The 12612-nt window shown below is 38.3% G+C and overlaps 1 protein-coding gene across 1 annotated transcript; it reads right to left on the bottom strand.

The window, feature by feature from the left end:
• Positions 1-570: 570 nt before the first annotated feature.
• LOC116202061 (probable LRR receptor-like serine/threonine-protein kinase At1g34110) lies at positions 571-4594 on the bottom strand. The gene is made up of 2 exons (XM_031533573.1): positions 1614-4594; positions 571-1250 (listed from the first exon to the last, which is right to left on the bottom strand). The coding sequence occupies exons 1-2, from the start codon at positions 4192-4194 to the stop codon at positions 952-954; spliced, it is 2880 nt and encodes a 959-aa protein (XP_031389433.1). The 5' UTR covers positions 4195-4594; the 3' UTR covers positions 571-951.
• Between the last annotated feature and the right edge of the window lie 8018 nt (positions 4595-12612).

Raw genomic sequence — 12612 nt, 5'->3', positions numbered from 1 at the left:
TGATTTCTCTCATAAAAACTTCAACGGTGATGAATCATACGAGGGTTACTATACTATAATTTTCAGGTTGATATATATTCCTTGTCAAGAAAGTGGAAGGAGTTGGCGAAGATTATCGACGACCCGAAGGATCTTACTTTCTAAGTGCCACCCCTTCTACCCGCCATTTGTTTTGAAGTTTCAGGCTTTCCATTGGCACGCTATCAGTTCATGCAGGGAAGTTGGAAGGATGAATTGATGATATAACTTTCCATAAAATTAGAAGCAGATTTTTGAAGAGATGCAGGACATGGGGTTGCAGTGTTCTACTCGGGAGTTACCTAAATACACACATTTTTAGCTTTGGTAATGTCATTTTTGAAGTCCGAATAATTGAATTTTGATTCCTCACTGTTTGTATTGTCATTGGACTTGCTGTCCTCTTTGGAATTAATGCTCTCAAGTTTGCTCAGGTATAGCTCAATTTGCTGCTGCGATGTTGTTGTGCGTACAATAACCGATGCTTGTGTTAAAAGATTTATCAAAACAATGAAGTGAAGAACCGTCCATCAGAGCAAAAGATACGCAGAATTATCAAGAAAATTTATGGCCTATTTGCTGTAAGCAACGAATTGCAGAGACATTTCACTGTACAGGGCAACAAGAATATGACAAAAATCTTTACTATACAGGCTAGGCCTGCTATATTATTATTGCGGGAGATGAGAGAGACTATCTTTGTATTGTTTGTACTCCAACCTATCTGTCTTGACTTTAGTGTTGAGCTACGTATCAAGACAGAATGTAATGAAGCAAAAAAAAGCAGGGAGCAGCGTCGGCTCCCTCGAAAAATTATTCCCTTCCTCGCTCTCCTCCTATCGTTCTCCACACATTCATATATTTTACATACAAATACAGGTAACCTTGCATCGACAAGAAAGGTAGATCCGTCTAATATCTCCAACAGAGGCTTTACCTTGCATTTAGGAGCATCCTTAGCACACTCTTCATCTTAGGCCGAGCTTCAGGTGATGGACTCACACAGCTCAGAGCGATCTTCAAGACATTAAGCATTTGGCTCCGAACTGCCGAGGAAGTTCTGCTGACACTGATATCGAGTATACGATCCCACTGCGACGATTTTGCTAACACCCACTTGGCCAACTCAGTTCCCTCGCTGACCGCTGGCTTCCCAGTTACGAGTTCCACCAACACGACCCCGAAGCTATAGACGTTTCCCGCTGTCGTCATCCTCATCGTGTATGCGTACTCTGTATACAATATCAGAAATATTAACCAAGTGAGCTCTATAGCTTGTAAACATAAGGCTTTGCTTCTCTTATATTTCTTTCATTTTGTTATTGTTCGTCAATTGCATTCGATGTCATTATCAGCAGCAAGGATAGATTTAGCAGTTATCATTTATGCCAACTCTGTTAATGTTTTGATCTAGTACGTACGTACCTCCCGGGAACGATAATCATTCAACTTATCATGCACAAAAAAAATTTCAGAGATGACGCGTCCTAAAAATCCTAACAGCCATTGAGATGGAATAGTTTAAAAGAGAAGGAAAAGAAATGGTTAATTTGACTGCTCTACTCTAACTAAAATGAAGAAGCAGCCTGACTCACCAGGTGGAATATACCCAACAGAACCCGCAACAGTTGAGAGGCTGCCGGTGCTCTTCGAGGGATCGATCACCTTGCAGAGTTCGATATCTCCCACCTGAGATTCCTTCAGAGACTTGAGCAATATGCTTTTGCTCGAGAGGTCCAGGAGGAGAATGGGGCCTGAGGAGCAATCGTGTAGAAAGGCCAGCCCCTGAGCCACTCCTACTGCAATACTGTAACGACTTGCCCAGTCCAATTCATTTGATCCACCGTGAAAGACATCAAAGAGGGTGCCCTTTTGCGCATATTCATAGAAAAGGTAAGCGCTGTCTACAGACAGGACATAAGCGAGAGGAGTCATGACATTCGAGTTGTTCAGCTTCCCCAGACCCTCGAGCTCCCGTGCAAACTTGTCATGATTCCCCAATTGGAATATCTTGTCACTCCAGTTCAGCTTCTTGACGTAGTAGCTCATTCCTGAAGGCATCGTGGCCTTATAGTAGGTCGAGAAACGAGTCTTCACTATGATCTTCAATGGATCAGTGACTGCTTCCATTGCTCTGTTGAAGTCTATGCTTGATCTGTGGATCCGATTTGTGGTTAATAAAGTGCCTCGAACGACCTGAGGGAGGGGAAGGTCTTCCCCTGATTGAAAGTGCTCATCCTCGACCCGACAAAACCGTCTCCACAATGAAAAGACGAGTATTGCAGCGAGTATGGAAGCTAGAATACCAGAGGCTAGAGCTATGATGATGGCCAAAGCGACAGAGTTTCTCTTCTTCGGGGATGAGGTGGTTCGATTGTGAGAACGAAGAGTGACGTTGTTTCCCTCTATTTCTAGCTTAACAAGTGGACCGAACTCGGGGACAATTCCTGAGAGCCGATTATTTGTGAGGACCAACCGTGCGAGGGCATCCATTGCAGTCAAGGATTCGGGTATGGAACCCGAGAACTCGTTGTTTGAGAGGTCCAAGACTTCCAAGTTCTTCAGCTGAGAGACAGCGGACGGGATTTGTCCATTGAAGAGGTTGTTGCTGAGATTCAGGGCAATCTGCAGGTTAGGTGGCATAGGAGGAATCGGATCATTGAGTCGATTACTCCCGAGTTGGAGTTCTATCAGAGAATCAAGATGGGCGATGGAGTCGGGGATACTCCCAACAAGATGGTTATGCTGCAAATTCAGAATGGTGAGGTTCCTCAAGCTTGAAATCGAAGATGGAATGGGCCCGGTCAGCAGATTCCAGCTCATGTTCAGTTGGGATAAGCTCGTCAAGCTACCAATGATGCCAGGAATTTCCCCGGACAGGTTATTGAATTGGAGCTTCAGGACTTGGAGGCTAGAGAGATTTCTCAGCTCCGGAGGAAAGGGGCCAAACAGTCGATTTTTGGCCAAGTTGAGCAGAGCCAAACTTCGGCAGTGGCCCAATCCGATGGGAATGGGACCCCGGAAGGTGTTGTTGTCCAACTCAAGGTAAGTCAAGCTGTGGAGCCCCAGGAAGGCCGAAGAAGGGATTGCACCGCTGAGCGAGTTGCTACCAAGCCTCAACCTGAACATGGCAGGAGATATGTTGGGGGGAATTTGACCCTCCAACCGATTGAAAGACAAGTCGACGTAGGATAAACTCGGGGGAGACAAGAGTTCCGATGGGATCGGCCCGCTTAAGTCGTTATAGCTGAGGTCCAAACTCCTCAACGACCTGGGGAGCCAGCTGGGAACGGCGCCTGTAAAGTGGTTCTGATTGGCGGAGAACCTCGAGAGCTTAGAGAGGTTCGAAAGGGTATGCGGGATGGGGCCACTGAGGTCATTGGCGGAGAGAATCAGTACTTGCAAATCCTGGAGCTGTCCTAAGGTGCCGGGCAGGGTTCCGTTGAGGCTATTAAAGCTGAGGTCGATCAGCACGAGGGAGGGATAGTCTGCGATTTGGGGAGGGATGGGGCCATGGAAATTATTGGTGGAGAGCTTAAGATCCTGAAGAGCGGGGAACTTGGCGCCGCTTGAGCCGACAGGGACAGGGAGAGAGCCACCGAACGAGTTGGAGCTGAGGTTGAGGCTCCTAAGGCTAACCAAGCCATCGAGCTGAGAGCCGATGGTCCCATCGAGGGAATTATGGGACAGGTCCAAGAACTCCAACTGAGGAAGGGAATGACCAGCAAAAGCGGGGAGAGAACCTACCAATTTGTTGCGGCTGAAATTCAACAGCCTGAGCCCGAGCCAACTGCCGCAGGAGCTGAAGAAGTGGGGCGGGATGGAGGAGAGGTCGTTGTCCGACAGGTCGAGGGCCTCCAGAGAAGAGATGTTGCAGAGAGTTGGGAGGATGTCGGGGGTAGAGAGGGATAAGCCGAAGAGGGAAAGGTGGGTTATGGAGGAGTTGTCGGGGGAGCAGGTGACACGTTTCCAGTTGCAGGGGTCAGGCTCCGAGGAGATGTTCCATGAGAGCGAGAGAGCAGCAGTAACTGCTGGGGTGGTGGGAATTTGGTGAGAGAGAGCGGTCATGACGGAGATTTGGTCGGGTGGGAGGCGAGAGAAGGCCGGATCAGGAAAGAAGAAGAGGAGGAACTGCAACTGGAAAGCTGCAGAAATGAGCAGCAGAGAGGTGCTCATTGTCTCTCTGTCTCTCTCTCTGTGTATGTGTTTTTTAGCTTAGCTAATCTAATCTAATCTAAGCTATAGAGCTAAGGCTGTATAAATAATATAATGACAATGAATTTTCCAACAGCAAAGCAGCAGCAAGCACTGAGCTCGGCTGCCTTCCCCTTCTTCTTCTTCTTCTTCTTCTTCAGATGATTGGCAATCGTGTTCTTCGTATCGTATTGTGTTGGAAACAAAAGAGAGGGAGAGAGAGAGAGAGGATTATCTTTATTATTAGTAAACTATATGGCGAAGGAGGAGAGGAGAGGGGAGGGGTATGTATGTATGTCTGTCTAAGACCGGTAATAGTTTCATTGCCATTGAGAATGAATGAAATGTAAATGAATGAATGCTTGCGTGAGAAAGGTGAGAAAAAATGGGTAAGTGGGTGCAGGGGAGTGGAGGAGGATGGAAGAGGAAGACTTGACTTTACTGTACTGTACGGCGGGGGGAGATAGAGAGAGAGAGAGAAGTGACGTATGTTTTGGGTTGAGCTGACTTTGACTACCTGGTTACATATATATGTCGCCTTCAGATGACTTTGACTGACAACAGATGACTTTGACTGACAACGGTGTCGGCTCAGTATTGTGCCTTCGTTTCTTTTTCTTTTTTCTTCCTTCTTTTCCTTTTGATTTTTCCAACAACGAAAATTCTTTGAAAAGGGAGGAAAGGAAGGGGATGTAATGGAATGGAATGGAATGTTAACTTAAATAAATCCTTTCCCTTTCTTTTTCTCTCTCTCTCTATTTTTCTTTTTCTCTCCCAATCCAATTCATTGGGGGTACTGGTATGGTTACCGGTGACCGCTTGATTAATTAATTAACTTTGACTTTTTTTTTACTAGGAGTAGTAGAACGTAGACGACCCGACAGACTTCCCTGGCTGGACTGCCGTAGCCTGACCGACTAAAATATTCAGTGCGTTTTACTTATTCACCACACCAAATCAAAAAATTCCTTAGTGTGGACATGTGAGTTCGCTCTAACCCAGTTTACCACTTTCAAAGATTATTATTGAATTTTTCTTTTTCATTCACTTGAATGGATAATATTAACTTCATACTTGTTTGATCGGCTATTTTTCCTTATGTATAATATAACCCCACGAAGAAGTTGGGTCCATGCTTCCTATTAAAATTACTAGAGGCAACGCTTCCACCGTACTCGCAGAAACCGTAAATGAGAAAATTTGAATATCAAATAGGTGTCGAGAAACACTATATTTTCCAGAAATTACTTTAATTGGGTTGCGGAAACATTTTATTGGCAAATTATATTATATTAGTGAAAAAAGAACGACACTGCCCATTATATGTTCACAATGTCATGGAACAATTAAGGAAGATCCTCGTAAAACTTGGCTGCCAAGGTCACGTTGAAAAGTGTGAAGGAAGGGAAATTGAAAAGCGCAAAAAAAAAAAAGAATAGAATATATTGAGCGAAAAACAGAAGTTAGTGGGTAGTTATTAATATGAAATTTACCATTTTAATCTCAATTTTTATTTGTTATAAAAGAGGTCTAAAATCTATTATAATAAAATATAAATAATAAAGAACTAATAAATGGACACGAATAGTCCCACTGGATATCGAATCTGTGAATTCTAAGTCAATAGGAGAGTGTATACGCTACTACGTTGCACACCTTTTTTATTTAAATCTCATAAATTGGAGATTAAAATATTTTTAAATTTAATCTCAAATTTATGATTCTCATAATATGGGTAATTTCGAAAAATAAATATTACACCAAAAAGATTCATTTTCTTTTATAATAGGGGTAAGGATGAGTACTCCATGAATTTGTGCCCTCACACGGACAGTTAGCTTTTCTTTGCGAGATGGTATCAGAGCCCAGGAAAGTCCTAGAGGTCTTGGGTTTGAGACTCAAAAAATCAATTTGGGGGTCGTCCACTGTAGTTCACCTAGCGTGGAGCGTGGTGGGCCAGAATTAGTTCTTGATGAATCTGTGCCCTTAAACGGACACCTAACTTTTCGTGGCGAGATTATGTCTCACGTTTTATCCATTTTCTTTCAATCTATTCCAAAAATACTTATGGTTTGCATGTTGTTCCAGATCTATCACGGTGTCAAATTTTTCGTCAAGTTTGCTGACGTATCAATTTTCCACGTAAGCATTATTACACGTAAAATGAGTCACCTTAACAGTATCGTTAAAAATTGACGAAAAACTTGACGTCGGGATAAATCTGAAATAACATGCAAACCATCGGTCTTTTTGGATAATTTTTAAATCATGTGATAGATTTGATAAAATGGACAAATCATAAGATATATGGCTTGAAAACCCCTTTATAATAATGTATGATAGATATACTATAATTTTCTCTTTTATAGAGGAAAAAATAAGGATTTGGAGTTGTCCTAAGAGTTTTTTACTTTTTTCTCTTCTTCTTTTTTTTCCTATCAAGCAAGTCCCGACTCCAACAAATTATAGCTCACTCAAAATTTATGTAAATTCTCACATCCTAAAAAGTTTTACATATAAATTTAAAAATTTTGATAAAATTTCTTACATTTAACCCTTCTAAATTGAAAAGATTATTTTATTCTTGGCCCTCTCAAGCATCTCACTTTTCTTTGGTTCAAATCCTGATCCGTCTCTACATGCATGCATGAACATGAAAGTAATATATATGCAGTTTAATTCATGAAAGAAAAAAGGTTGGGGCTAAATACAAACCCCATATGTAGGGGCTGCAGGGCCACTTTTTAAAGGTAACTTTGTCCATTTATCATAAATGAGGTAGCCCTAGTTATATGGGGTGTGTATTTAGCCATAACCAAGAAAAAATCATCCATAAGATAAGAATATATATATATAATACAAAGAAGTGATTCTAGGTGGCATGGACGATGGTGGGGGTAGGGACCTTTTCCCCACTTACCTCTTTTTTCTTTTTTCTTTTTAAAATATAAAAATATAATATATTTTTAAAATTTCTCATGTTTTCTTATTTTTAAATCTAATCCAAACAAGGTATTGGGTAATCCAGTCAACCGATGAGGCCAAAATCATTCGATTGTTATAGTCGGACAACTTATTTTCAAAAAATATTTCTTTCTTTCAACTTTTATTTGGAAAAATCATAATCAATTCCGTATTAGAAATATTTTATAAAAAATGCGCAATAATTTTTCTCTAATCAATTCCGTATTAGGTTGCAAGTATGGAATCTCAGGTGCCTTATTTTTTTAATATCTTTTTTCTGTCTAATGTTTTTCACCTCAGCTCGATAAGGTAGCAGAGTGACCCAGTTGATCGTCAAGTCAGATGATATGATCATTTTGATTGGATCAGTTATTTCTAAATCTTTTTACCTTTTTATCTATATTTGCTCGTATTACATGCAAGTTTTTTCCTTTTTTTATGATTACTATTTTTAAGTGGTGTCACTTATGGAAGTAAATCTTTAGCATTCACAAGTAAATTTAACGTCATCTTTTTTGCACATCTCTATCATCTTTTTTTACGATTACTATATTTAAATAGTGTCACTTATGGAAGCAAATCTCTAGCATTCACAAGTAAATTTAATGTCATCTTTTTTGCTCCTATGGTATACAAGCATTTCTCATTTTTTTCCTAAATCACTAAAGAATTGGATATCATGCGTTTTATGATATTCTCTCTATCTTTTTTTTGCCTTAATTTTTGCATTTTTAAAATTTCCATTTTTTTATTTCTCCCATTTTCCAGTGTTTTCTAATCTTATGATATTATCATCATGGCTTTCTAATAAAAAATATTAAAAATTCAAATGAAATTAGTGAGAGAACTATTAAATTTTATATCGTATGGCATATTAATTAATGTTACTTCTTAGAAAATTTGAATCATTTAGTAGCAATTGAGAGTTCATAATTCTTACACATAAATAGTTTTATAATTTGTTTCAATTGTACTATATATTGGTTATTACACAAATCAATAAAATAAATCAAAAGATTGACAAAAAAAATTTTCGACCCGCGGCATCGCATTGGTTACTTCCTAGTATAACTTTAGCTTACAACTATTAAAAGAAGTCTATGGGCATCACCTGGTGAGTACGATGGGTTTTCACCCCCATCAACTACTCATCTTTGCTTCTTTTTTTAAATATATAATTTTTTATTTTTTTATTGGATTTAAGTGTACAAGTCTCTTTTTCTCGGTGTATGCCACTTCATAAATAGAAACCGACGGATCCAATTAATCTAGATTCGAGCAAGGTTAACACACTAATAATATAAAGCTCTCCCAATCTTAAATTTTCTCTAATCGCAAGACTTGTAGCCGAGGCATTATTCAAGGATAACAAGCGTTGGCTCACTTAAAACCAATCTAGATTGATAAAATTCCTATTTCAATTTGTTACTCATTTAAGGAGTTAACTAGCAAATTTGTCCCTGACTTAGTAGAGTTACATCAATTGGATCCCTGAAATGAATTTTACGTCATTTTGGTCCCTAATAACATAAATTTGGTCATTGGTAACTTCAATTTGATCATTGGTAACATCAACTTGATCCCTCGTTCCTTCTGTTATAACGATATTAATAATCTAACTGTGCTGAAATGAGCCGATTATCAAAAAGGTCCTTCCACCTTTTTTTCTTTTTTCATTACACTCTCTCTCATCTCCTCTTCCCACTCTCTACTGTAAATGGTGGTCGAATGTCGCTGTTCAAGCCATTTGTACTCTTCGCTTGGATATCCAATCAAGTTACTTTTTTTTTACAAGTTTTTCTTCCTAAATGGTGTGCAGCAGTGATGGTAATATTGCTGCCCTCACTACGCCATGTTCGGGCTCTCGTGTTCAACTGCTAATATATAAGACAAACTGAATAACAAGTGCAAGTACTGACCCCTTCAACATAGCTCCACTAGAGGCCTAGTATAATTTACAAAAACCAGATATTATCCCAGACCCAAGCCAAAGAGCTCATCCTAGCATATGGAAAGGTAACATAATAAACTACAATTCATAAAGAAACGACTTCAAAAAGTTGGTTCAAAGTTTAGTTTTCTATCACGAAATCATAAACTTTCAAACTATTATATCTTACAAATTATTTAACGAAATCACGATCCATAAAATCCTATGGCTTCCTCACGATCCAAAGACTTGACCATATGAAAGTTTTAGAAAGAATCTAATCCTACTTGAATCTACCATTAACAACCATAACTAAGCTTTCTCTCTCTAAAAAGAGAGAAAGAAATCGGCAAAAGGTACACAAAGACCCACAGAATTTAAAACTATATGCAACTTTCAATTACACACGAGTCCATAAGGATTTCTATTTCAAAGCAGTACCAAAAAGATGGAACATCGAACCCAAATAAATTTTTATTTTCCAAGAAATAGTTAACTTTTCAAATTATTATGAAAAAATTATTGGTCCCATATTCTAACTATATAAGCCATATTGTTTCACGCTTATTGACTAGCCTTTAATATTCTTTGCCAAGAAACGAATAGATGTTGATCAAGTGATTGGCTAATACTTTGTTTAATCCGCATATTCGTGCACTTATTTACTTATCCAAATTAACGTAATGATTATACATGGGGCTATAAAATAACATATCATTCTCACCAGTTCTTCACTTCTTTGTTTCCTCCGTTCTTTCTTGAATATGACAAAGTAAGCCATGTATAAGGGCAAGTGAAAAGCAGAAGAGCACGAAGATTGCCCTTCCCCTGGTCCTTCGTCCAAGAGAATTGCCATGTTGAAGGAAAATGAGGAGAGGAGGCAAAAGACGAAGCTAGAGAAGATGAAGGAGGTGTGTCCGACTCCTCATACTTCTCTAACTCTTCAAATGCGTCTACCCTCTTCGGGTCAAGTTCTGACGAGGAAAGCGAAGAAGAAAAGGAAGACGAGGATCATTGTATTTCTCCCATCAACCGTCGCAGAAACTTTTGTGACAACGCTCCCCAATCGAGTGATGGTGAAGAAGAGTGCCTACTCATATCCTCCGATAATGAAGAAGACAATTCCTCCGACTCTTCCAGTGATGAAAATGGTGGCACCCCTAGCTCCTCTGACGACGAAGAATGGTTCTCTGACTAAGGGATCATTGGGTAATTATTTATTGAGGTTGGAGAAAAACAGAAAAGAGGGATAGAGAAGTAAGAGGAATAGTGGGTGGTAACAGAAAGAAATAGGAGAGTGAATGTAGTACTTATTTTATGAATTTACAATTTTAGCCCTTATTTTGTGGTTTGTAATATTTGGAATTATGTTTATAAGGGCATTTTGGGAAAGAAAATGTGAGAAGAAATGGGGATCTCTCTATATAATAGTATAGATATTCGATCATATAGAGTTTTTTATTGAATAAGTATAACTATGCACATTATGTTAAAGGTTATCGAAGGACCTATTTGATGTAAGTTTGATATTGAAGGACCATTTAATACGAGATAATATTTAAGGAGGGACCTTCATGATGTAAATAGCAGAATATGACAATAGAGTGAGATTAAGGGTGTGAATGGAAGCCATGAGAGAGAGATGTTTTTATACTAGAGATCATGGTTGTTAGAATCGTGATTCGAATCGTAAAATCTTACGATTCTACGATTCAATGGGTGGTTAGCGATTCCGATTTCATGGCATGAATCGGAAAGGTAGAATCGTGGCTGAATCGTGATTCGAATCGCAGAATCGTAGAATCAGACCGATTCTACGATTCTAGTTTCAATCCAAAGTTATATATGCAGAGAAAGATGATTTCAAGAAGAGACAAACCAAGAAGAAGTTAGGGAGAAAAAACAATTTCGCTTACATGACCCGTGACCACGATACTATATCAATTTTAATTGGAGATTGTTATAGTGGGAGTGTTATCTTGTGAAGACTAAGCACCATCAGATTTTGACTAACGAAGTAGGAAGTAGCAAGATTTATCATTTAATGTTTACTTCTATTATTTTTGACATGAGATTTGGTATATATCTGTATATATATATTTTTAATTACAGGTAGAATTTTACGATTTACGATTCCACAACTCTCGATCAATTCTAAGTAGAATCGCGATTCTGACAACCTTACTAGAGATAACGTAAAACGACTTAAATGATGAAAGACAAAAATTTAAAGGAAAATTGAAAAAATCATCTAAATTTTAATATACATGTTTTAGAAATTAATCCTATATAAAATTAACCCAAATAAAGTAATTGATCCAAATAAATTAATCCTTAATTAATTCAATAAAGTATAATTTTTTATTTAAATTAATCCTATATAAAATTATCTAATTTGCCAATTTTCCAAAAATAAGTGGTATCATAATGCTTTTTTGGGCCAACAGTTCCGTATTTTTTTCTTAAATCAAGCCAATCCATATTTTACCCGGCTCCTCCCTTGAAGTTGGGCCACATAGAGGAGAAAGGAGAAAAGAGAGAAAGAGAGAGGAGAGAGAAGATTGAGAAACATAAGAGAGAGCGAGACTTGCACATCGGAGTCGAGAAGAGATCGCGAGAGCTAGAAGCAAGAGAGAGAAATTTAAAAGAAATGTAAAAAGAAGAAAAAATGGTGAAAATGTTCGAAAGCACGAAATTGATGTAAACATACATTTATGTCCAAGACTAATGGTTGACTAGACGACATGGACCAAATTAATGTTACAACGGACCCAATTGATGTTACAAAGGACCACATTGATGTAACAAAGGACCCCGATTGATGTAACTGATTAACTCGGTGACCAAAATGATGTAAAATTCGTTTCAATGATGCACTTGATGTAATTCAACTAAGTCAGGGATGGATTTGCTAGTTAACTCCTATTTAAGTAGTCTCTTATTATCCGTGACGTTAGAAATGTCATTCTTTTTCGATGAAATGCGACGCTAGACTAACATATTGACTTGAGACTAATTCTTGTTTGTATATTAACTTGGCGTTCGCCATTATAAGCTTTTAATGAATATCGAACCAATTGCGAGAAAGTTCGTCTACCTAAAATTAGTATACCACTACCACTTAAGCCTTATTATATTATGATCATGGTACTCTAGTTAGAAATATGGAAAATTCAAGGGTAAATTGCACCGGTGGTCCAAAATGTTTTACAAATGTTTCATGATGGTCTAAAAAGTTTTTTTCGCTACATGATAATACAAAATGTTTCAAAGTTGTTTCATGATGGTACAAACCATCAACTCGAGATGACGCCGTTAACATTTTGCTGACGTGGCGCGTCCTATGTGTCACTTTTGTTACGTGGAACCAATTATAGTGCGCCACGTCATTTAAGACAAAATAAAATTTTAAAAAGTCCAAAAAAATACAAAAAAATTAAAAAAATACAAAAAAGAATAAAAATTTTGAAAAAAAAGAGTAAAAATTTTGAAAAAAAAAAAATATT

The sequence above is a fragment of the Punica granatum genome, chromosome 3 (assembly GCF_007655135.1).
Source record: "Punica granatum isolate Tunisia-2019 chromosome 3, ASM765513v2, whole genome shotgun sequence".
Taxonomy (NCBI): domain Eukaryota; kingdom Viridiplantae; phylum Streptophyta; class Magnoliopsida; order Myrtales; family Lythraceae; genus Punica; species Punica granatum.
The sequence above is the reverse complement of the archived record's forward strand: the minus strand, read 5'-3'. Positions and strand labels throughout refer to the sequence as shown.

Coding starts and splice junctions, on each gene's coding strand:
- LOC116202061 (XM_031533573.1), bottom strand. CDS start 4,194: ATGAGCACCTCTCTGCTGCTCATTTCTGCAGCTTTCCAGTTGCAGTTC. Junction 1,251..1,613: donor TGTTGGGTATATTCCACCTG/GTGAGTCAGGCT, acceptor TATTGTATACAG/AGTACGCATACACGATGAGG.